This window comes from Macaca fascicularis, chromosome 7, assembly GCF_037993035.2.
Source record: "Macaca fascicularis isolate 582-1 chromosome 7, T2T-MFA8v1.1".
Classification (NCBI taxonomy): domain Eukaryota; kingdom Metazoa; phylum Chordata; class Mammalia; order Primates; family Cercopithecidae; genus Macaca; species Macaca fascicularis.
Window position 1 is genome coordinate 34091209 of NC_088381.1, and position 26256 is coordinate 34117464.

The window sequence follows — 26256 nt, forward strand, 5'->3', positions numbered from 1 at the left end:
ACCTCGGGTGATCTGCCTGCTTTGGCCTCCCAGAGTGCTGGGATTACAGGCGTGAGCCACCGTGCTTGGCCCAGATTGGGGGTGCTTCATAAATGCCCCCACTGGGCATGCCTTTCTTGGCCTCCAGTGGCCTCAAGGGCTATTTAGACACTCACCATGGTACTGCTGTTACGTTACTGAGAACACGCTTGGGATGCCCACAGATCTGGGACGTCAGAAGCCTTGGAGATCTCTCCCTTCACTGTTTAGATTTTCTTTGAGGTCCCAAGGCCTTTCTGTTTGGCTTGACAATAAAGAGCTGAGGGACACACAATTATCTGGTACTTGGGCTGTGACCCCTTCTCAAGAAGAAAGCTGGTGGGTGACTAGGGACACTGGGGGAGTGTCCCATTTGGCCCCCTGGGCTGGGAGCGTTCCTTAGCTGGACTTCTAGTGCCCTAGAGGCATTAGTGCCCCTCCCAAATTTAAACCGTGGATAGACTTCCTACCCAGTGACAGGAGCAGATCCGTGAATGGCTCCTGGAGGGCACTTAATAAATTATGTCTTGGATGAATTCCTTTGTATGTAAGTCTGTGGCTTTAAAATTTTGCTCAGCGCAGACTCAGGCTATAGTATGGGTAGTGTATCCACATCGTTTGTTGCTCAAAGTAGAATATGTGAGGGAGTGAAAGGTGGTACTATTGGTAATTTGGTTCACTTCACAGGGGTGGGCTGGGTGGGGAGGAGGGGCTGCCGGTGCGCCGCCCGGTCTCTGTATTGCCACCCTCGGGATCTGCTGCCAGTTCCCCTGGCCTGCCACAGCCATGGGGCAGATCATCTCCTCTCTATGTTCACTTCTAACAGGGCAGCTCTTCTTTTCCATATATTGCCTTTCTCAGTAAGAGTTAGTTTGCGGGGGTGGGGGGTGGGGGGGAGCTTATATTGCTAAAAAAGCCTGAAATTACTGATTTAAGTATTTTTTTTCAGCTGAGGGGATTTATTCAATCATTCATTCTACAAATATTTATCGAGTGTCTACTCTATGTGTGTGTCCTGTTCAGTCCTGTTGGTTCCAGAGGTGGCCTGTCACCAGGCATCTGGGGACATCATTAGGCTGCTTGGCAATCTGGCTGCTTCCCTGGAGTCCAGGCCTTTCACTCCAGCCCACAGTTGCCTGTTGTAGAGACTGATGCTTGTTTTCATCCTGACAGTGGAGTTAAAAAGGTTTTTCCCACTCCTCCTATTTTACTCCCCAAATTGAAAAAAAAAAAAAAAAAGCTTCAGGAACTCAGGGTATGTTACATGACCTGGAGGCAGAGTGAATGGGCCTCCAGGGACAGAGCCCTTCCAGCGAGCTGTGTGTGCACTGCAAATGGAGCACACAGCACACAGGGTCTCTCTCAGCTGGTGATAAGCTCTGTTCAGGATTTTCCACTTTGGGACTTTGTGGTGCCAACACTTGCCCAGTGATGAGAAGGGAGAAGTCAAGGGCATCAAGAGAGACTTGTCACATCTTGGAAACAAACATCATGTCACCTATTGAGGTTGTAGAATGCCTCCCTTTTCCAGAGTTTAGGTATGCAGCAAACTCAGCTGTCTGCAGTAGGCAATAACCTGGAAGGAGGGAATGAGAGCAAACCTTCTGCAGCATAAAATCAATGGCGGGAAGTCTGTGTGTGAGGACGTGGCCTGGCAAACGGGAGGCACCAGCCACTACCAACCTAAGCCCTGCCCACCTGCAACTCCACTGACTTTTTCTTACCTCCTAAGCCAGGCCTGCTTTAGCACCAGGGGTGCCAGCTTAGTGTTCCCCACGCTAGGCTGGAATGTTTCCAAAAGCAACATTTAGGAAAGCACAAAGGTGTGGAAAGGGTGAGTCCAGATTTCTCCTTTGAGCTTAGCTGGTCTTACCTAGAAACTGGCTTGGCCAATGCAACTAATGAGATTGCTTGGAGTTTCTACCTTTTGAAAGAGTCACTCATGTGGAGGATACCTTTGTCCTGAGCCTGCCCCCAAAATTCATGTGAAATGCCACTTTTTATTTTTCTGTGGCTCTGCTCACCCCTCTTCCTCCCTTTCCCTGTTAGGTCTTGCTGCGTCTCTGCCGTCGAACTCAGTGGATGGGCTCACTGCCTCTGTGAGTCCCCACACGAAATGCACAGAGTGGAAGCCGCCAACTCCCCTGGGCCCTGCCAAAGCCATCATTCTGAAATGAGTGTCTTTGTAGGTGGAATCGTCCCAAGAAGCCAATGCCGAGGTGATGCGAGAGATGACCAAGAAGCTGTACAGCCGGTATGAAGAGAAGCTGCAGGAAGAACAGAGGAAGCACAGTGCCGAGAAGGAGGCTCTTCTGGTGCGTGTGTTGTCGCTGCTGATGTAAACTAACCAGGAATTGTTGGTTCATTATTGGTGGTGACGTTTACTTAGTAGTGTTTATTCTTAGAGGTGGGTTAGTGGGCTCGGCCATGGGTTAGGGATCAAGGAATTATTCATTGGCTCATTCACTCCCCTCCCCTCTTCCCGTCTTCCCCTCTTCCCCTCTGCCTTTATTCATCCCCATCCCTGCTCAGAATAGCCCCTTGTCTCTGTCTCTAAATACACACCTTTTTCTAGCTCATCTGACAATTTGCTAGCATCTAAGCAGATCCTGGGCTTGCCTGCAGTTGTGCCCTCCCTCCCTCCCTCCCTCCCTCCCTCCCTCCCTCCCTCCATCCCTCCCTCCATCCCTCCATTTGCTTCTCTCTACCTGAAATTTCCTCCTTCCCTGTCCTTGATCTTGCCTAAGCTCCCTAAAAGCCTTAAATGCCACCCTCTCCATGCATGGAGTCTCCCAGTCACAGAGCCAGAAGTGTTATCTGCCCTTAGGAAGCTCACTCTCTCTCTCTCTCTGCCTTTACTGTGGAATTCTTTTATACCTGCCATTAGAGTGGGGCTGCTTATCTCACATCTTGGCTTTTCCAGGAGATTATAAGTTCCTGAAGGCAGGGACCTCATGTCTGGCTCATCTGTGTCCTTAGAGGCTTAATACATGTTCTGATGATTGACTGGGTTTTCTTGTTAGTAATGAGCTGATGCATTGCATTGTGGGAGAAGGATCTGGGAATTCTGCATTCGATTCCAGATCTGGTTCTAATTCCCTTTACACTTCTGGCAAATACAATGACATTCTGAGTACCTACTCAATGTTATTAAACATTTATAGGCCTTTTTCACACCTGTTGGACATAAAAACTCAAGTAAAAAAAGGGGGAAAAAAGTAGTGAGGCCCATTAACCAGCCACACGATATATCTTTATTCATAGGTAAGAACCAGAACCAGGAGGTTGAGTTCATGATCTGTGAGACACTTTCAGGTTCCAAGGTCATGTTTTAAAGAGAAATCATGATCTAGAAGGCCAGAGCTGCTTGGATTCTGATGAGTAGCCTCGATACTCCATGCCTGTACTTAGGAGAGTATATTTCTTTTGCAGGAAGAAACCAATAGTTTTCTGAAAGCAATTGAAGAAGCCAATAAAAAGATGCAAGCGGCAGAGATCAGCCTAGAGGAGAAAGACCAGAGGATTGGGGAGCTGGACAGGCTGATTGAGCGCATGGAAAAGGTAGGACACAGCATTGGGCCTATTCCCCACTTGCCAAACTTTTCCCTACAGGTCTGTCTGAGATATGAGAAGCCCTGGATACGAATTCCTCTCACCTCCCAAATTTAGATTTAAAAAAAAAAAAAGACAAAGCTATAAAATAAAGTATAAGAAAGTCCAACAAAGTTCTAATTTTTCGGCCAGGCGCCGTGGCTCACACCTGTAATCACAGCACTTTGGGAGGCCGAGGTAGGTGGATCATGAGGTCAGGAGTTCAAGACCAGCCTGGCCAAGATGGTGAAACCCCGTCTCTACTAAAAAAATACAAAAAATTTAGCTGGGCATGGCAGCAGGCACCTGTAATCCCAGATGCTCTGGAGGCTGAGGCAGAGAATTGCTTAAACCTGGAGGGGCGGAGGTTGCAGTGAGCCGAGATCGCACCATTGCACTCCAGCCTGGGTGACAGAGTGAGACTCCGTCTCAAAAAAAAAAAAAAGTTCTAATTTTTCCCATGGTAACTATTTTGATGCTTTTTAAAAATTTTACTTGTGAAATTCTTTAGAAAAATTAATATTTTAGCAGCCTCATTTTTCTGTTGCCCCAGGCGTGAACTTAGTTTATCCATTGAATTATCAAGCCCTATTTAGGTGTTACATCAACACAGCAACCCTGTTGTTTCTGGGGCATGTGTCTGAAGAGTTGGCTTTTCCTTGACACGCTGGGGACTTGAGGGAGTGGGGAGGCCCCATTTCTCTAGGCATGGTCAGCAGGCTGATGAGTGGGCTGGGGGGACTTCAGGAAGGCGGGAGTTCAGCTGGGATAATGAGGCCTGCCTAGAGAAAGGGAGGAGGCCAGGAATTAAGCAGGAAGTGGAGGAAAAGGAGGAAGTGGTGGGAGAAAGGAAAGAGAAAAGGAAGGAAGAGAAGGAAGAGAAAGGATGGGTGACCTTTAGCAGGTGATGACTGACTTCTGGACCCAGGAGTTCAGGGCTGAGGTTGTGGCTGGTTTCTGGCAATGGCTTCCTGGCCATTGCAGGAAGAAACCGATAGTTTTCTGAAAGCGATTGAAGAAGCCAATAAAAAGATGCAAGCGGCAGAGATCAGCCTAGAGGAGAAAGACCAGAGGATTGGGGAGCTGGACAGGCTGATTGAGCGCATGGAAAAGCGCATGGAAAATGGCTCCCTGGCCCTTCCCAGAGCTTGCAGAGAGCAGTGACCTGCCAAGACCCTGACATTATCAGCACCCTGTGACTCATTCGGGATGCGGAGAGTCTCCAGTCTGATGATGGAGGCAGAGGAGGGGCAGCAAGAGCAAGGTCACTGTCAGGCTTCATGTGATTCTGAGAAGAGGTCGCCTGACCTCATGGTGTTTGCAGCATAAGCCCCTCTACTGTTCTCTAACAAGGCGAGGTGTCGCCAGTATGGGAACTGCATTAAGTTCAGTACTTTGGAGCTTCAGAGCTCACTGGGTGCTTCTTTTTAGCTCTTTAGCTTTTTACTTGGGAGAGACGGGCAAACTAAAGAGTCAATTACAAGCTTACTTTTACCCCCTGGGAAAACAGAATCCCATCTTTTATTGAAGAGTAGATGATTGGCTTAGTGAGGACTAACATTAGTATTGACCAGAGTGGGTAGTGGTGAAGATTGGGCAACAAGGGGGCTTTCTAGAACTTGGGTGAGCTTTCTCCCACATTACTGTCCTCTTACAACAGCAGAAGATGTCAGTTAACTCAGATTCTCACTCTCTGGGTGGCAGGTTTTTCTGCAGCATAAAGAAGCAAGGTGAGCAGGCAGCATAGCGGGGTAGTCTGGGGAGAAGCTGTCATACAGACAGACCACAGGTAGTGGTTATGAACATAGGCTTTAGAATCAGACAGCCTGGGGGTTTGAATCTTTCTAGTTTCTTTCTTTCTAGTTGTTTGCAGTTACTTGATTTTTCCAAACTCAGTCTCCATTTCTGTAAAATGCTGATAATGGTACTTCTTATTCTTAGGGCTTTTGTGAGCAACGCATGAGAAAAATCCACTCCAAGTGCTAAGTGTGGTTCCTTGTATATAGTAAGGGTTCAGTCATTTGTGGCTGTGATTTTTACTTTGTTACAAGGTTGCCTCAGTGTCTACCCTCAGAGTCAGGTTGTTTTTAGCTCCACCCATTTCATGCTTATCTTCATCGTACTCTTGAGGTTCTGCAAGTTTCTTGCCTTTCCCCACTGATTTTCGCATGGAGCCCTCATGTGGGGTGAATGGGTAGAGCCAGGAAGCTGGTCAGGCCAGCCCTCCTTGCCAGCATTTAGGAAACACAAAACCTTCCTCAAGTGGTGTTGGCTGCTTCTTTAGTGATTGGAAATTTATTGTCCTTTCTCTAAATCTTCCTTTCCATTTAGGCTAGAGAAATGCTGTATTTATTGAGCTGAGATTAGATAGGCCAATTTATGCTGTTTCCTTTCCAGGAATAAATCTTTGAGAGCAGGAATCTGGCCAAATCCCTGTCTCACACTACGTGAACGGCATGTCCCTAGGCAGGGCTATGGCAGTGTACATATCCTGCTCTCAGTTTTGGATTTTGCTCAAGGACAAACCATGTGCTTTTGAATGGCTTCTCTGCCATATACCTTAGTGTACTGTTTCTCTTGTTGAGCATTGTATTTCAAACACCTTTTTTTCCTGATCAGTAAAAATCCTTTAAGGAGTGTTCTCTACCAGGGACCCTTCTGGAGAACAGATAATCTGGGCAGTGGTTTCACAGATGTTTACAAATGTAAGAAATAATTGTGCAGTGTACACTTAAGATTAGTTGTGCCTCAATTAAAAAAAAAAAACTGAATGTTGTAAGTGCGCTGTAAGTTAGACCTTGCTCTACTTTACGACAGCTTTTTTTTTTTTTTTTTTTTTTGGAGGAAGACATTCACTTGTGAAAGCTTTTATCACTGTTATTTCAGGGCTAATGTAAAACTTCCAGCCACATGGGGGCAGGAGGAACGTTCTGCTCAGGTCAGGCCATAAGAATGTGCATTTGCTGTAGAGATTTAAAAACAGTAACAAAACCCCAGTCAAAGTTGATCTACCTTTGTTATTTTAAATATTTCAGTGATATACTCTTCCTGCTTGAGGTGGACTGTTTCCCCACCCCTTTGGCCTACCTCTTTGTATACCACTGCTTAGCTTCAAAGTTGTGGCAGTTAAATTTTCAAAGATTTGCGTTTAATAATTTGGTAGAAAAGAGGTTTGGAATTTATGTAACTAGTAAGAATTTGCAGGGTAGAATTTCTGAACATCAAGATGAGGACCATTAGTTCTCAGAGAAGGACCTAAAGTAAAATAATCTCCCAGTTAGTGAGTGGGATTTGATAAACTTCCATTTTAAGGACATTTGTTACACTAACATCTGTAATGTATTGTTAGTGCAATTTCAGTTATGAAGGGCACCATGTCTTTATGAACATTTTTCAGCTTTGTCCAAAGAAATGACTCCAGACTCCTTTTTTGGACAAACTCCTAAATATACATAGATATAGCAAAGTGTACAAAGTGCACAGCATGGTGCATGTATGTTTCCTGTTGCTACCATAGCAAATTTCCACAAGGTTAGTGGCTTAAAACGACACAAATGTATTATGTTACATTCCTAGAGGTCAGAAGTCCTAAAATCCAGGTGTTGGCAGAGCTGGATTCCTTTTGGAAGCTCTAGAAGGGAGTGCACTTCCCTGCCTTCTCTAACTTCTGGAGGCCACCTGTACTCCTCAGCTTGTGGCCCCCTCCTGCAGCTTCAGAGGCAGTAGCAGAGCATCTTCCAGGCTCCTTCCCTCTGATTCCAACCCTGCTGTCTCCTTCTTAGAAGAGCCCAACTGGATAACTCAGGATCTCCCCATTTTAAGATCCTTAACTTAATGACATCTGCAGAGTTCCTTTCTCCATGTCAGATAACACATAGGATTCAGGAATTAGGACATGGACATCTTTGGAGGGCCATTATTCTGACCACAACACATTTTTACAAGTGAATACACCTGTGTAAACACCACAGGTTAGAATATAGGATATTGCCAGAATTCCAGAGCCTCTTTTCTTGACGATTCAGAAAATAATAAAGAATTTTACAGTACAACAAGCCACCAATTTGAAGTATTGATTATCGTTATTTGGAGCTATAAATTTTCACTGAGCCTGGGCTGATGGAATACTTTTAGAAAATAAATCGTGAATGGTTTTATTTGGGATGTTTGTCTCTGACCCATAAATATATCTATACATACACAATAACTGACTTGGCAGTTTTGAGCCTTGTTTGGGCTTTGCTGAGCAGGTGTGTGAAACCCAGGGGGTGTCGTATAAACTTGGACTCCCTAGTGCTAGAATTGCTAAATAGACATTCTCTGTCGAACTTGGGATCCATTGATTAAAATATCAGTTTCTGTTTGTTTTAGGAACGTCATCAACTGCAACTTCAACTCCTAGAACATGAAACAGAAATGTCTGGGGAATTAACTGATTCTGACAAGGAAAGGTAAGACGTAATGCCTTTCATCTTGTAATGGATTTAGGTTGTGGACATGCTGTGTTTTTATGGCCTCATTTGACCCTTGCATTTTCATTTGTGTGGTTGTCTCTTGTTACAGACTTAAGCATATGTGACATTGGGCTGATAGCTTCCAATATGGAGCAAGTTTCTTTGGAAGCCTCCAGCCACATCTTGCAGACCATGGCTGGTTGTTAGTGTAGTAGAACATGTCAAATACTTTCACAAGTGCAGAAGTTCAGTCTATTAATGTTCTCCATCGCCTTGAACTCCACAGGATACACCTTGTTCATGAGAAAACTCATCAACTGTGACTAATACCATTTGCTTTGGAAACTAATTTTAAAACATCTTCCTTTGTTTCCAAACTTTGCTTAGTAAAACCTTGCATTGTCCTCTGGCTGTGAGTATATAAAGCTCTGCATGAAAAGCATGGTATAGTACACTGTGTCTTCTAGAAATCAAAAGACAGGCCATTCAGGAGTCTCTAGTGAAGGAAAACAAGGTTGAGATGATTTGAGTGTTTCGGGCAAGTGACTTAACCTCCCTGAGTCTTGCTTGTGCAGCATGGAAATTCATCTTTAAAGGGGGGAGATGGGTATGATGGTGCTAACGGTGCCCATCTCACTAGGTTACTGTTGTTAAGAGAATTGTTGGACTTGCTGCCTGCCAAATGGTATGTGCTGAAAAAATACCCATTTTTCCTTCCTCAGTTGCAATTTCAGAGTTTTCAAAGTTATATGAGGCTTGCTAGTCTTTAACATAGTGCTGAGGCAGAGATGGGGCACGGGAAATAGACCACCAGACCATTCCTCCAGTGCTTAGCCCCAGCGGCCCCAGAGAAATGAAGAGTCCAAGCAATGTTGGAGAATAACTTGTGCTGTTGTAAAACAAAAGTATGAAATGTCTTGTGATGTGGCTTGCTCTGTTTTGATGTAGAGAAGGTCTTTCAACTTGTCCCCCATTTGCCAAAAATAAAGGATATGTAGAGCAACTGTGATTCCAGACTTTCGGTACTCTGCCATTGATTTCAGATATTTTATTGTGTTACTGGACCCCTTCTTCCCTGTCCCCCCATCAAAGTAATTTACTGGATGTTCCAATATTTTATTAACCCCAAAACAGATAGCTTCTCATATCTGTAAACGGTGCAAAAAAAATTATCTCTCAGTCCCTGGAAAATAATCGTCCTTTTATGGGATAACACTTGCAAATGGGAGCTTGAAAAATAATTCTGTGCCCCTCGGGTGTGGTAGTTTGTTGGTAATCACACTACTTTGTGTGGCCGTCACACGAAGTAAGAAGAATGGATCTTAGGGTTTGATTTCTTGTTCTTGGCAGTATTTTTAAATTTTTTTAAGTTTACATTTTTTTTTTAACCTAACCTTCCTCAAAAGATACATGTTTTCTATTTTTATTTTTATTTTTGTGTGGAGATGAGGGTCTTGGCATGTTGCCCAGGCTGGTCTCAAACTCCTGGCCGCAAGCAATCCTCCTGCCTTGGCCTCTTGAAGTGTTGGGATTACAGGCATGAGCCGCCATGCCTGGCCCTCTTGGCAATATTCTTTAAAGCTGTGACTGTTGCTACTGCTGTTGCCGCTTTGGTTTAGGACTCATTTGCTTTTTTCTCCTATTTGTGTTAGGTATCAGCAGTTGGAGGAGGCATCAGCCAGCCTCCGTGAGCGGATCAGACACCTAGATGACATGGTGCATTGCCAGCAGAAGAAAGTCAAGCAGATGGTCGAGGAGGTAAGCATCTGTAAAAGGTCACAGGCCTGGGATTGCTTCCTGTGGTGGGGAAGCATCCCCAGAACAAGTCTGCCTTGCCGTTCCGTTTCCTGTGGCTCACAAGCCGAGGTGCTCGGGCCACTGCCATCTAGGCCCGGAGTGGGATTTCCCCACATGTCCCCCATGGACTGGTGATGATGCCCCTAAAAGAGGGGTCTCCTCAGGTCAAAGGGTTACAGTTAAGAAAACTGGAAAGTGCAGTTCCTAAACTCACCCACTGTCAAAGGACAGTGATAGCCTGCGTGAGTACCCACAGCTCAGGGGACCCAAGGGGGTGATGGGAAGGGTCAGTTTAGCCCAGGTCCCTGCACTGCCTCCATAGCCATCCGTCTCTCTCTCTCGGCTGCCATTCTTGTCCTTTATCCTTTTCTGGGTGTGTCTTGCATTCCCTTTCCTTGTCTGTTTCTCTCTTTTTTCTCCCTCCTTTCTCATTCTCTTCTCCCACTCCTGTTTCTTCTTCCTTTTCCTTTACCACCATCCTTTCTCTCCTGTCTCTGTAACAGGAAACCGAGCTATACATTTACTGTATGGACATAGTTCACTATTCTCTTTTTTCTAAATAGAAAAAAATGGGTAAGTTGAACATTTGTATTTCTCTAAGAGGAACAATTTTTTTTTAACTTGTGTCAATGTAATCTGCCTCTCTCGTGGTGATGTTCCAAAGAAGAAAGTCCGTGCTGCGTAAAGCTAATCACATATTATTGTAGTTTTCTTCTTGCTCAACTGAAAAATCCGATGGAAAAATCTGATAGAAAAAGAGCAGTTAGTACTAATAGGGTTATAAGAATTCCCTTGAGTCTAATTTTCTAACTTGCAAAGAAAAGGTTTCAATTTAATTAAATATTTGGCTGGCAGTAGAAAAATGAAAAAACATTTTCCTTATATTAAGCACTACTTTAAAAAGTTATGTTTTATTAATGAATTATTAAAATTAAAAGCATATCTACTTCTAATAAATCATGTACATGACAGATAAATGGAAGATTAAAAATATATGTATTTGATTAATCTCTAATATATTGGAGATATTAATGTTGTGGGGTTAAGGTCAGAGAATCGTGAGGATGGGAAGGGACATCTTTTTTTATTGTGTGTAGGATAGACATACACATTAGATAAAAGTTTGTCCGTAAATGAGAAGTGCAGTTATACTGTGTTGAATCATGTACATCTTATATTGGTTCACACACAAGTTTTTGGGGAGCAGTGGAATAGCAGAGGAAGCCATGCACGCACCTTTGCAATCGTTTTGTGCATCCAGGCAGGAGCACTGCCCATGACAGTAAGGGGGAGGGAGATCCTGCCCTATGGTCAACATTAGGTAGATGTCAGAAGTGTGTTTTCCAAGGAAAAGCATCACTTTGCCACAATTAGCATCTCAGTGAGCCTTGGCTGTTGGCGCATAGTTTTTCTGCTTTCGAATTTCACACCCACAAAGCCTGGGGCAAGGGCATCCCTTATTTTCCCCCATGTGAGTCTCTAACTGTGGGTACTACATTTCTCCCACCTCACCACAGGGGCGTGTCTGTGTCATTCTTGTATCTAATCATTAGCGAACTATTGAATAAAACCTCATACTGGTTGGCTTCTGATTCATTTAAACCCTTACCTGTAAGAGGTTAAGGCTGTACCGAATCAGAGGCACCTGTTTTTTTAAAAGACACTTTCAAAGAAGTTTAGAATTCTCCATTTCCTAACCTACTTCCAGAATATAACAAACATACCAATTTGAAGGGAGTGAAGGAGGACACACACACATAGAGATGTACATACACATACCAAGTGTGTGTGTATAGGGATGCATATAAAGATCACTGTCCATGCTTTGCTTTTTTCTACCTGTGATTTCATATCTTCCAGATAAGCTTCTGTAAGCTTTGATGTGGTCTGTGGTCTGGAAGGCCCAGTCATTGGAATGAAATCACCAGCTAAAATTTAGGATGCCATCAGAGTTAGCACCCCCTAGGGGCTGTTTAGCCACCACCAACAACATGAACAAAAAAAGAGAGAGACACTTTTTATTCCTAATAATTTTTACTGCCTGATTTAGAAAGTTTGTGTTTGCCCAGCATACTACATTAACTTATATAAGAAACGGATAGCTTAAAAAAATCTCAATTGCTATAGCCGTTTATGTGAATACATTTTTTAAAAAGTTAGAAACATGGTCAAGGGGGATGGACAGATGAGCACACTCAGAAGAGCAAGACCAGGTTGGAAAAGAGTTGAGAACCTGAGTAATTCAGGGAACTGGGAAAGACATGCCCAAGGTGGGATGAGAGCTGAATTCACATCTTAGAAAACATAAGGGAATATGTTTTTGTTTTGTATTGTGAAAGAAGGCCAGGCCAGAACCACTGGGTGACGCTTTCAAAGAGGCAAAATGCAGCTCTTCATTCAAAGCAAAGAAAATATTTCTAGTCCTGGCTGCACTGGTAAGGCATTTAGCCCTTTATCATGAATACATTCCTTACAAAGTAAGAAGCTGATTTAGAAGTTCTCTAGTGTTCTTCCACAAATTCTGTGTTCTATATAACCTTAAATACTGTGTGGAGGAAGTCTGGTAACTTCAGTTAAGTGTTCATCATACAAAGAATTCTCTACTGTTTACTATGCTGTGCCTGTTTTTATGAGCTCAGCCTTATCATTATGTTGCATGATGAGCAAAATCAGCAAAGTCGTAACTAAATCACTTCAGCTCACTTGGAGCAAATTTTGAAAAATCCAGACTACTGAATTGGTCACTTGTGAAATTAATCTTGAAATCTGACTCTAGAAGAGAACTGTGTTTTCATCTGTGAACTCTGGCTCCCCAGGCATATAGGCAGCCTTTAAGTGTAGTGGATGTTAGCGACCCTTTTTCTTCCCTCCCATGGGTCTGGAAGCTCGTCTTCATCATAGCCTCACTTTCCCCACGGATGGGAGTCTCGCTTTCATCCGTTGTTGGTATCATTTTCACCATAATGTCCATGAGGAAACTTAGTTTTTTTAGATGATGGGCTTCTATTGTTTAGCTCAAAATGTCCAGGTATTACTACTGAGATCCTTGGGAATCCTTAAATGTTAAGCAACATGTTTCTTCTCACCTCAGTGGAGCATGTTTGTATCATAGTAATAATAAATAATAAGATAACAAATAATAAAAAGTAGCTGGCCCAGGTTTTGTTATCCTTAGCTCAATAATGACTTGATTTCTATGATGGGAGACAGTAGGACTCGTACTATGTAGGAAGGGCTCATGGTGGGGGTGAGCCCTTTTGAAATGAAGGATTAGTACATATCTTACAGGGTCAAGTTCATTGAGAAAAGACAACGCAAAGCGTCTTCTGTAAAATGTGGGGCCAAGTACCTCTCACTAGGCTAGGTCTTTCTACTGAATTAAGTCTCCTTCTGTCATGGATGTCAGGGGGTTGGGGATCTCCCCGATTACTAGTTCTTCCAGCTGATTCTGACTTTGATAAAAATGAAAAAACAAAGCCAAAAAAGCCCCACGTGTGCCTCTTATAGTCAGAAAATACAGAGAAATGCCGAGGGATTGGAACGAAAAAGCCCTCAAGGGGAAATTAATTCAGTCATCCATTCAGCAGATACCCACTAGCCCCGGCTTCGTGCTGGGGCTGGGTACACAGTGGGGAGTCATGCAGGCATGGGCCCTGCTGGCACGGATCTTACCCACTGGTATCACCCGAGTTCCAGGGTAGTCTTGTCTTTGGGCTTTATTATCCTGTTGAAAAGCCTTGTTGGGATTGGTCTTTGGTCTCGAATCAAGCTGCATTCTTTAGATTGCCAGGAAAGGCACCGGGAGAGCTGAGAGGAGTAAAAAGTGAGAGAGCATCCTGAGGCCCCCACAATGCCCCTCTGCTCACACAACTTTGAGTGTGACTTCTTCAGTCCACAGAGTCATTCACACCCTCTTTACCTGCTTTCACCATGGCTCACCTGCTGCCGACCAAAGCAACTCTCCTGCCAAGGGGAAAGTGATCTGGAGGAAAAAATAAATTATTTGCCTTCCAAGAGGGTGGATTTACATTTTTGCCAATGGGCAGGGATATTATTCAGCTGAATGAACAGTAATTTCTTAAGAGATTTTGTTTTTAGCTATTTCCCAGTACAGCCATTAGGCATCCTTTCATTTTATCATGTCTTTCTTTTGATTTCCCATTGCCACTTGTGATATAGGAAATGTTTCTTCCAACAGGGTCTGAAGGGAGTTTCTTTTCATTTGCAGAGGAGGCATTTTCTTTAGACGTCTTTTGCTGAAAGCAATCGCACTCTACCCCACTTTGCTATAATTGAGATGTTTAATAAGTGCAAAGGTGCAAGGAATTGATTTTCTCAGTGCTTCTCCACCCAAGCTGCACACTGGAATCACCTGGGGAGCTTTAAGACATGCCTGAACCTGGCAGATGGGATGGAGGCAGACTGAGCACTGGGTTTTGTTTCGTTTTAAAAACTCTACACGTGATTCTAATATGTAGCCAGGATTGAGAATTGCTGTCCTGGATTCTCAGAGCAGTGGCCTGGCTCTCCTTGCTGGGTTTCATGTTCGTGCATTTGGCCAGCATCCCTCAGAAGCTCCTATGCCTGAGGTGGGAAGCTGCTGGTGAACTCAGCATAGGAAGGGCTCAACAGAAAGCAAGCCTGGGAGACAGTCAGCAGGGACCAGGAGCACAGAAGTGAGAAAGCTGGTCCAAGTCTGTGACTCTCTGGGCACTGTCAGGGGACCTTCACTTCTTGCCATCCCCTGGTCCTGGGAGGATTCTGTGACAGCTCACTCTTTTTTTATTTTTAATTTTGTTTTAGAGACAAAGTCTTGCCCTATTGCTCAGGCTGGAGTGCAGTGGTGTAGTCATACCTTTCTGCAGCCTCCAACACCTGGGCTCAAGTGACCCTCCCCACTCAACCTCCCAAGTAGGTGGGACTATAGGCACGTGCACCCACGCCCAGCTAATTTTTGTATTATTATTATTATTTTTCATATAGAGACTGGGTTTTGCTATGTTGTTCAGCTGGTCTTCCAACTCCCGGTGTCTGGCAATCTTTCTATCTTGGCTTCTCAAAGTGTTGGGATTACAGGCGTGAGCCACTACACCTGGCCTGGTAGCCTAATCTTAATAGCTGTACTGGCCTGGTGGTATCCAGATAATACAAACTTCCCAAAGGCTATTTAGACCCATCTAGAGAGATGTTTCTAAGGTGGGATGAGGTACACTTGTTAAACAGATAATAGAAACTGAAAGGGACAGAATCCAATCCACTTAAGTCCTTGAAAGCTGGACTACCACGAACAGAGACTACGAGTGATTCTCATGGATCCTGTTCCAACTGTGCATGTATGCACATGTCTGCCTTGCCCTGGTTTAAATTATTCACTTCTGTCTATACAGAAGACATTACACTTGGCCACAGGGTATCCCTTTAGAAAGAGAAGAAAAAAAATCTTGGTAAAATAATTATATTAACAATGACCACTTCTCAAGTTTAAGGCAAAGCAGAATATTATTGTGTTCCTAAGGAATGATTTCGAAAGTATTTAATGGTCATCTCTTAGATTTTTTTAAAGAGTGATGCTATAGTCATAATGCAGCAGTTCCTTGGGGGAAACAAACTGGATCAGGGAGAATAGATGAGTAATTCAGAGAGTTGAGGCTTTGAGTATCTGGCTGTCTAGCCAGTTGGCCAAACAAGGCTTTACGTTACTAGTCCCTAAATCCACATGCACCTGCAATTAGAGACCTTTATGTGTATATAACGAAAGATGGCCTAGAAAAATAGCAACGAGCATGGACTTTAGCATCAGACAAACCTGATTTATTTATAACTAATAAAGTTATTAGTTTCCTTGTCTATAAAATAGGGTTAATAATAGTATCTACCCAATTTTTTGTAAGAGTTCAATGAGATGACATGTATAAAATGCACAGCATGTTAATTGGATCATAAGAAATAATAAATATTAGTGGCTGTTATTATTACCACCAGTAAATGGGTTCCTGCTGTGTATACCTAAAGTTAAGTGAGTTAAAAGCAAAAGTAGCTATGTTGATTTCCTGACCAATGCACAGGGCTGCCTTTCATCTTTCCCTTTGGGAGTTTTGTTGGCCACATTCAATCTTTGGGTATATTTCTCTGTGCTCTTTTGTGCTCTGTGCTGTTTTCTAGCTTAGCCATCAGTCTCTTGGCAAGAATTATTTATACAAAAAGCAATTTTTAAAATGTAAATTTTCTTCATCGCAAATATCTTCCATTTTTACATGGTTCAGTCATTTGCTGGCACACAATTTAATTTAAAACTGTTGTGTGGCATACTGAAATGTGCCACACATGAAAGCACACTCTTACTGAATGCCGTGTGTTTAGAGAATTTCAAGTACTTCTCATAATTTGTAATTAGCCATATGGGGGTAGGGGAAAGGAGCCATAGCACCGAGCCCACAAACCTAATCCACTCAATTGAACTGTCTCCAGATCATGTCGCACGAACTCTTCTCCAGATTTAGTCTCCGGCTCTTTGGAAGATGATAAATTGGTAGCCTGCTCTGGGTTGGAGGCGATTCCTTTATTGTTCGTGATTAGAAGAACACTTGTACACTCTCTGCTGGGAAGAGGTGGTATTTATCTATGATGAGCCAATGAACAAAACAGGAAGGACGTATTATTGAAAGGAAAATTTGACCATGTGGGGCTCTTGTTTGTGAAAACACCCACATACCGTCACCCTGACTTGTACAGCCTCAAGCTGCAGAGTCAAGAGAACTCCCAGATCCACAGAATATTTTTAGGAACTTGAGTAGACATCGAAGAAGGAACTGCAATGGAAAAGACTACTGTAAAACCTTTCAGAAAGTTCCAGGTGGAGGCTTGGAAGATGAATCTTTACTTACGGAAAAGCTGCCAAAGACATCTGCTAAGGAGATGGGAAGAGAGCTTGAAGAATGTTAGTGCTCTGGGAAGGAAGTGCTCCCACCAGATCACCCCCCAGAAAGTACAGAAGCAGCCAGGTGTCCATGTGGTTTGGTTCTATTTGTATATAGGAGGTGGCCCTGAAGGTGTCCTTTCTGAATGGATATCAATACTCATCTTAGGACTCTTCTAAGAGGAGTTTAGCTTGCTTCTATCACCATCAGCATTTTGCCTGAATTGGTGCAACCAACTTCACGAAAATGAGTGTATCTGATAAAGAGAAATCTATTTGACTGAAATATGTTGAACTGAAACATCCTTCATGTATGCTTTATTTTTACAGAGGTCTTTCTTGAGATTGCTGCAGGCATTGGTGTTTTATCAGAACATGACAGTTTTGCTGAGAACTAGCAGTAGTAGCTGCAGTCATAGCAATGGGTGGCATGAGTCTACATAAGCTGGGAGACTGGGCTGGTGGAGTGAGTGCGTTCAGAGGCCCATTGTCCCTCAGATGTTGGCTAGTTCTCCACTGTACCACTCCTTCATGGCAAAGCAGGCACAAAGATGCTTTCTTGCTAATATTTGCCTTTGCTTTCATTTAGATGCTTCTGCCCAGTGTAAGCAAGGAGGGAGGGGATGGGAAAGAAGCAGATGAACACTTCTCCACATTAGTAATTAACTGTTAATATTGTTCACCTGTGCACGGTGCTGTGTTTAGCCACAGATCCCCAGATACGATGCTGGGTATTCAGACTTCCACTAGAGAGACAGAGGCAGATTTGAGAATCTCATCTGGATGTTAGCTTAGTGTTGTTACCTACACTGCTTTTGGGGGATACCTTTATTGCTGTAATGTTTTTCTAAGTCACTGGCATTTGTTCTAGCAGCATTGATTCATTACCAAGTTTTTAAAAAGGAAATAATTAAGAAAATGCAATGACCTTTAGAGAAAATGGGTCACCCATGTGAGTCCCGCTTTCAGGGTGGTGTGCTTTCTTCTGCTTTTAGAGTTTCTTTTCGCTTTTGGGCTATGAACAGTACCTGGAGGCCAGGCAGGCCTTATTCTGGAGCAGATAGTGAGTGAGGTTCCTGGAGTACTGCATAGCCTGAGAGTGCCTCCTAAGTGGATGCCCTCCACGCCTCCTACACTTGGCCCTGGCACTGGGTCCTAGGCTCATTGTTGATCTTCTTAGATCTGGGTTCCTTGCATTGCAGGACCTACCTCAACCTGCTCTTGTCTGCCTTTGCTGTGTGACCCTCAATTCACCTCTTTCCTGCCTGTACTGTGATATGGGTGAGCTTGACTTACTGCTTGTCAAACCTGAGTCATATGCTCAAATCCTGCCCCGCCACCGCTTTCCTCCCTTAACTGGATCCTTAGCCTTGGACTCCAAGGCTGCAGCTCTGTCTCATGGCTACTCACACCCCACCCAAAGGAGGTGCTACTCAAAAGTTTGAGGCAGGAATGATTTATCGTAAATGACAATGTTATAGTTTCTAATTCTAGTGTTGAACATGGTATTATTCACTTATTTATTTTAAAACCTTAGACACTTTATCTAAAATGTCAATTTTTAGAAGGTATCAGAGCACAATTGTGGCAGCCTTTTTTCTGTATGTATTGTATGTATTAAAAAAACAGGTTTACTTTATGACAGGTGTTGGTTACTGTATTCACAGTATAAATTGTCTTTTCAAGGGAAAAGATATTTTCTTTGGAAATGTTGTTGAACCTATGTTCTCTTTATTGAAATTGTTCTAATTGACCTTGAACTGTTTCTCAGACACCTGGTGCCCAGTTTCTGGCCATAGACACTATGTGAGGCTAAGTAATTCATGTTTCAGGTCACTACTAGTCACGAATGCTTCTCTCATTCCAAGGCTATGCATATGGATGTCACACTCCCATGCCAGTCATCTCTGGAAGGCATTATTTGCCCAGTTTTTTAAGCATGGGAAACTGAGGCTTAGAGTCTTAAAAAATAAGTAGCTGGCAGTCTCTCAGCAAATAATGACGGTGCTGCACTTCACACCCAGATTTGTGACTCCAAAACTAGCCTTTGTTCTTTTTTTCTTGTTACTTTTTAATTGGAAAAAATTTTAAATTGCAAAAAGTTGTAGAGAATGATAAAAAACAAAAACCCATGTACCCTCTTCTAGGATTAACAAATGTTGCCATTTTGGCACATTTGTTCCTGATTTTTTTTTTTTTTTTGAGACGGAGTCTCGCTCTGTCACCCAGGCTGGAGTACAGTGGCAAGATCTCGGCTCACTGCAAGCTCTGCCTCCCGGGTTTATGCCATTCTCCTGCCTCAACCTCCCTAGTAGCTGGGACTACAGGCACCCACCACCTCGCCCGGCTAGGTTTTTGTATTTTTTAGTAGAGACGGGGTTTCACCGGGTTAGCCAGGATGGTCTCAATCTCCTGACCTCGTGATCCGCCCGTCTCGGCCTCCCAAAGTGTGATTTTTTTTTTTTTTTTTTTTTTGAGACGGAGTCTCACTCTGTCCCCCAGGCTGGAGTGCAGTGGCCGGATCTCAGCTCACTGCAAGCTCGGCTTCCCTGGTTCATGCCATTCTCCTGCCTCAGCCTCCGGAGTAGCTGGGACTACAGGCGCCCGCCACCACGCCCGGATAATTTCTTTTTGTATTTTTAGTAGAGATGGGGTTTCACTGTGTTAGCCAGGATGGTCTTGATCTCCTGACTTCGTGATCCGCCTGCCTCGGCCTCCCAAAGTGCTGGGATTACAGGCTTTAGCCACCGCGCCCGGCCGATTTTTGTTTTTAAATAAAAGAACACATCACAGATAAAGAAGAGGTTCTCTTTTTACCCCTCCCCGATTCTATTCCTTTTCCTTCTTTCACCCTCTCTTCTATTTCAGAGGCAATTTGGTCTCTAGCTGGGCCATGCCTTGATGATCTTACTGTGTGTATGTATATATAAAATTAGTATATGGCTTAGTTTGTGTTTTAAATTTTATATACATTTTAATTTATATATTAACAATAAATTTTATTGTACATATTTTGTGACTTATTTCTCCATTTTGTTTTTGCTGTTATTCCATATAGATCTAGATTATTCATTTCAATGGCTAATATCCTTTTGTTTGAATATATTGTAACTTATTTATGCTATTGATAGACATTTTTATTCTTTTACAAACAATACCAACATGTCTCCAGGCTTCTCTAATTAGGAAATATACTTAGAGGAGGCATTGCTAGGGCGTGGGATTGGCACAATTTCACCTTTTCTTGATATTGCCCAATCGCTGCCCACAGTGCCCATACATTTCCACCAGTCACATGTGAGAGGGCAGATGTTCCAACTGCTCACCACCACTTGGCACTGTGTGGACTATAATTTTGGCCAGCTAGGAAATGGCATCTCATTGTTTTCATCTTAATTTGCGCCAGCCTGATTGCTACTCATTGAAACTTGTGAGGTTGGGAAACTTTTCTTAAGCTTATTGGCCATTCAAGTTTCCTCTTTTATGAAATGGTTGTTCATATCATTTGCTCATTTTTATGTTAGGTTGTTTTTCTTTTTTCCGGCTGACTTGTAGGAACTCTACCTCTTATCAACATTCATCATTTATCAAAAATTATTTGGGTGCCATTATCTTCTCCTAGTCAACGTTTTTTGTTTGTGGTATCTTTTATAATACATAAGTTTTTAATGTTGGCAGAAGTAAAGTTAATCTTTTTGGCTGTGTTGTGTGTCTTGTTTGATGTAAAGATAGTTTCTGTAATAGTTTTGAAGTTTGATTGTTCATCTTTAGGTCTTCAGTTACCACCTGCACATCCATCCTCTCTATCTTCTTTCTTACTCTGTTTTTCTCCATAGCACTTATCATCCAATAATATGTCATGCAGTTTATTTATCTGTTTTGCATGTGTATTTTGTCTGTTGCCTGTTTCTTTCCACTAGAATGTAAGTCCCATGAGGGCAGGGACTTGCATCTATTTTGTTTGTGGCTGTATCTCTAACACCTGGGATAGTCACTGACAAATGATAGCTGCTCAATAAATACTTGTTGGACAAATAAATAATGATCCATGTAGAATTTATTTTTGTGTATCATATGAATAGGACTCCTTTTATTTTTGGCTCACAGAAAGCTTGTTTCTCTAATAGCATTGCCATACTGATTTTTTTCATGTCACTTTCATCAAGCTGGAGTTGTTTCCCCTGTGCCATTGTCTTTGAACAATCCTGTTTTCCTGCCCATCTGCTCAAGACTGAAGGAAACCCATTCCTTGGGCTTAAGAGTGGGAATAAGGATGAGGAGAAGCCAGGTACAATTTATGGGGAGCTTATGGGACAGTTGGTACACATTTAAGAAGAGCCTCTTATGAGCATGAGTGCAAAAATGGACATGAGTTCCTGCTCTCAGAGAACCTTCTGGCTGACATTTAAACTCATTAGAACTTGAGGCAGTATGTCATAGGTGCTGGGAACACAGAAGCTGGGAAACTTAGTGGTTAAGTTCATGGGCTTTGAGTAAATTCAGTCTGCTTTTGCATCCTGCCTCTGCTACTGACTAGGCTTTGTATCTTGAGCAAATTATCCTCTCCAAGGTTCAGTTTCCTTACCAATAATATGGGAACGGTCATAACATTGCCTCCTCCAGAGGTAGTTATAACGATTGACTGATATGATGTGTGCTAAATGCTTAGCACAGTTCCTGCCAGTACAAACTAATTCTGATGTGGGTGGAGTCTTTAGGGAGGAGGTAGTGTTTGACCAGGCCTTGTAGGATGGGTTGGATTTTTCTAGGCAGGGATTGAATGGGTGGACATGTCAGACAAGATATAGAATAAATAAAAGCAAAAACATGCAGACCAGAAAGTATAGGGTGAGTTCATAGAGCATTCATCTAGTTTGGATGGTATGAAGGAGTGAGAAATGAAGAGGCTAGAAATAAAGGTCGACACCAATTGTGATGGTTTATTAGCACCAAGCCAAGAAGGATGTCCTTCATCACTCTGCTCATAATTCCTCAATGGCTCCCCATTGCCTGATCAGATCTGAGCTCCAGAGTGGTGCCTCTGGCCAGTGAGTGCTGGGTGAATAGCAGGGGAGAGGAGCAGGGAGGACAGCGAGAAGGCTCCAAGGAGAGCCCTGGCTAGTGCCGGAGAGTGTTCACTTTCCATGCACTTGAACTTTAGGAAGAGCTTTCAAAATGCAATTTTTTAGCATCATCTTTGTGACAGATGTGGAGCTAGGGGCTTCCGTATATATGTATTACATGATTTTAAAACAGTTCTCTCCCTGGACACTCCTGTTCAGGATTTGGTGTTTTGTCTCTGAAACTGAATTCATCAAGGAAAGCACAGAGGTAAATAAGCTTCTTCCCTATCTCCATTCCACCAGTCTCCTCTTGAATCATAGAGGGAAAAAAAGAACAGCCTAAAGAATTAGGGCCCCAGCAGATCCTTTGTGACAGACATGTCACATATCAGCCTTCTTCCCAGCCCTGCCAATTCTCCAGGACAGCTTGGCAGCCATAGGTTGTCATCACAGGGAGGATGGAAGCAAGCAAACCTCTGAACAGGGTGTGGTGTGAATAGGACAGCCTGGGCCTTGCCCTCACAGACACTTACTTGGGTCTTAATCTCAGCCCTATCAGCATCTGGATGATTGTGAAGGGAATGAATGAATGTTGAAAGTCTTGGAACCTCCGTTTCCTGGTCTGAAGGTGATAACCACATAGGGTTGTTTCTGAGAATCATGAGCTAACCCAGCAAAGTTCCTGTAGCTTGCACGCTCCTTCTTTCTTCCTTCTCAGAGAATGTGCCCAGATTGGGAAGCAGTTTAACCGTCCTTCCCTGACATTTGTATAGCCAAGTCATATTTAGGTATCAGGGGGAGCCAGAGTGCTCCTCCTCTCCTTCAGGAGAAGTTGGGTCATCTTTAATATAAGATAGAAATCAAACCAAATTACATTATTTTACCTCAGAAGCCAGTTGCAACCGATCCTTTTGAATGGTATAGTTCTATTATTATATATTACTTCAAACTTAATAGGAAAAAATTGATTAAAATATGTGCCATGTTCATATCTAGCCTGGCTGAATGCCACAAGACACATTAATTGAAAATGAATTTCCACAAACCCAATCAAGCATCATGAAGATGAAAAATGTACCTTTTCCCCTCCATTCTTTCATTGATTTTTCATTTTCCCCACTCAGTGCTTCATTTAGCAATTTTTCAGTTTCGTTTTGTTGTGGCCTTAATTCATTTCCTTTACTCCCCCCCAAATGAGATAATGTACCATTTTCTTCATCCTTATTAAACTCTTCTTTCATGCTGCATTAGTGCAGGGCAGATTCTGATCTTGTCATATTTCTCTATGCATTTTTTTTTTGTTAAAAAGAGGCTGAGCTTTATTCTTTTTATTCTTACATTTTGTGGTGGCTTTTATCAAAGAGAATGCACTTTTAAAAATACAATAACTATGAAATTACAATGTTACAGGACTTCCAAAATAGAATTAAGGAATGCTAGAGCAAAACTAAAACACTTTTTTCAGAGGAAGAATGTAAAATATCAATTATTCTCATATTCACAGCGGGTGTGTGGAGATCAAACACAATTCCTCTTTTGTTAAGGGAAATGGAAACAATGGTTTGCCAGATCATAGAGGGATCAAGAGTTGGGTTAAAGACACGGCACTGTCAGGAAAAGAGCAGGCAGAGGGAGACAACGGCTGAAGCCTGAGTGAGCTCTAGAAGGTTCTGTCCCTGACCCAGTCAGTTCACCATTTCCCTGGATTTCTAGGGGTTTCGAAAACAATAACGGGGATCTTCAAGGTATTTCTTTGTAAAATTTTCAAATTTTCAAATAATGTATTGGCATAAATTTCCCTTGAAAAGGCTGTAAGAACTCACAATAAAGTATCATATTGCTCTATTTTGACCTAGAATTCACAGCCCTAGTAATCTCATTTTGATTAGATGCTTTGATTGGCAGTTATACATCTTCGATAAAGTTTTCAGTGTGAAAATGAATTATTCTTTTGTAAAAGCTGTTTTAAGCAGAATGTCTATGAATGAGGGCCCGTGAGAAGGAATAACAAAGCAGGGGTGTTGGGGATGGTGGTTGGGGAGCTTTGGAGTATTTATGAACCTGTGGTTGAGTTTTGCGATGTGTGCAAGTACACACAGCCCCGACACTCTGATTTTGAAAACAATGAAATGAAAATGAAATGAAAACATTATAAACAAATTTCAAATAAAATAATTTAAAATGTTTATTTCAGGGGAAATTTATGCCATTACATTATTTGAAAATTTGAAAATTTCACAAGGAAATAGCTTGAAGTTCTCCATAGAAATCCAGGGAAATGGTGAACTGACTGGGTCAGGGATGGAATTTTCTAGAGCTCACTCAGACTTCATTCATTTAAAATGAAAACAAAATAAAACAAATTTAAAATAAACAATAATGTCAAATACATGTTCAAATATAATAAACAATGTGGATTTAAAATATTGAATTCCATTTTCCTTATAAGATTTAAGCAGTTTGATTAAATGTGACCGTTTCAGTTTTGTTTTTCATTTTCTGTTTTTAAAGAGTTTATTTGAGCAGGCAGCACCAGGCCACAAGCAATTGAGGGCTTCACCTAGGGCACTTGAGGGAAAAGCTTTTATAGGTGTTTATGGAAACAAGATAAGGAAAATATTTGATTGGTTAAAGCAGAAAGTCCCTACTTAGGCCACACCTGTAATCCCAGCACTTCGGGAGGCTGAGGCAAGAGGATTGATTGCTTGAGGCTGGGGATTTCAGAACAGCCTAAGTAACATAGCGAGACCCTGTCTCTACAAGAAATTAAAAAATTAGTCAGACACAGTTGATCACGCCTGTAATCCTAGCTACTTGGGAGGCTGAGGTGGGAGGACCTGTTGAGCCCAGGAGTTTGAGGTTGCATTGAGCTGTGATTGTACCACTATGCTACAGCCTAGGTTACAGAGGGAGATGCGGTGTTAAAAAAAAAAAATAAAAATTAAAAAAAAAAATCCCTATTTAAAGGTTAGTTGGTATTTCCTGATTGGTTAAATTTTAAATTTCATCTTCCTAAGCCATGATCATTCACTCTGAGCTGGGTTTCAGTTTGCTTAGGTTAGAACCCAAGGCACTGGAGCCACCTCAGCCTAATGGACTCCCAATTAATTATGTTAATGGTTCCCCTCTTTTGGCTAGCCTTTCATTTGTGAGAGATTGATCAAGTTTTGGTGTGACATTTTCTGTTACCATCGTGGCTGGGTTTTCTTTGTCTCAGCGGGAGACTCTTAAGTATGCCGTCAGTTTTAACCTCCTCCTATTATCAGTAAGAGCGGACAGGAGGGGAGTTGATTGTACACATGACACTCCCAGTACATAATAAAAGTGATGTGCACCTTTTATATGCTCTGGTTTGGAGTGTGTCCTGTTTTACATAAGGCATTTTTCGTGTTTGTTATCCTTTGCCAGCTGGCGAAAGAAAATACCCTGAAGCACAATTTATTAACAGCCCATGTCAAGTGCTGTCCGGTATTTAACACTTATTTGCTGCTGTGTTTTCTTCATTCATTTCTCTCCACAGTCCCCAAGTTCAATACTGAGTTATGTTTCATGAGTCTTGCACAATTTAGTGCTACTCACATAACTGCAATGCGAGAGCCATCTCATTTCTGTCCTCTGATGTGAAATGGACTGTGTCCTCCATGTTACTAATGGAAAGAAATTCCAGGAAGTTGAGAAGCCTCACAACTTCCAGCTGTGGATTCCTCACTGAATCCATACCAGAACCATACTACATTTTTGTACAATTTCACTTTGGACTGGTTGACATATAAGCTCTTTTAAAACATATTGGGGGAACTTTTTTTTTTTTTTTAAGATAGCAGTCTGTTTCTAAAGCAGTTTTTCTTTAAATGTGTGGATTGGCAAGGGTGATTTCAGCTCCTGACAGAAGTTATCTTTTATATGAGATATTTGGTGCACTAAACACTTGTTCCCTGTGGGTTTGGGGTCTAGTACAAGGGAAAGAAGTCAACCGAGGATGGCAGTAACTGTGATGTGTCCTAACAGGGGTAGGTTCAAAGGCTGAGCCATCACAGAGGAGGGGGACATGAAGCCAGCCTGGAGGACTTGGAAAGCACCGGCCTGGAAGGTGGCTGTGGGTGGATTGTGACAGCAGCAGTTTTTCCGGTGGAAAAGGGGATGGAGGGTGGGGAGGCATTCCTAATGGAGACACCAGCCTGTGTGTGCAAAGTCCTGGAGGCAGGACCATAGTGTGTTCATGCAGGGCTGAGACGATGGAGTGTCCTAAATATAGGGTTCATTGTAGGGACAGTACGGGCATGAAATGAAAGTGGGAAAATAGGGAGCACAGCGGAAGGGCCTCCCGTGCCATGCTAGTGAGTCTGAACATTAAAAATGTAGGGGGTTTTTAATTGAGAGAGTGAGATATTCTGCATTTCTGGTGCCAGAGCATCTG

The 26256-nt window shown here is 42.6% G+C and overlaps 1 protein-coding gene across 2 annotated transcripts in view; it reads left to right on the plus strand.

Annotated features, from left to right (window-relative positions):
• MYZAP (myocardial zonula adherens protein) overlaps window positions 1-26256 on the plus strand; it is a 94059-nt gene that overhangs the window by 38032 nt on the left and 29771 nt on the right. The window contains exons 7-11 of one of the 2 annotated variants that reach the window (XM_005559643.5): window positions 2208-2333; window positions 3451-3579; window positions 7981-8060; window positions 9716-9821; window positions 16329-18877. In XM_005559643.5, the coding sequence (XP_005559700.2) occupies window positions 2208-2333; window positions 3451-3579; window positions 7981-8060; window positions 9716-9821; window positions 16329-16382 (495 nt within the window). In that variant the 3' untranslated portion in view covers window positions 16383-18877. Of the gene's footprint in view, window positions 1-2207; window positions 2334-3450; window positions 3580-7980; window positions 8061-9715; window positions 9822-16328; window positions 18878-26256 lie in introns of those variants that run through there. The other variant, XM_005559641.4, reaches the window with a different exon arrangement.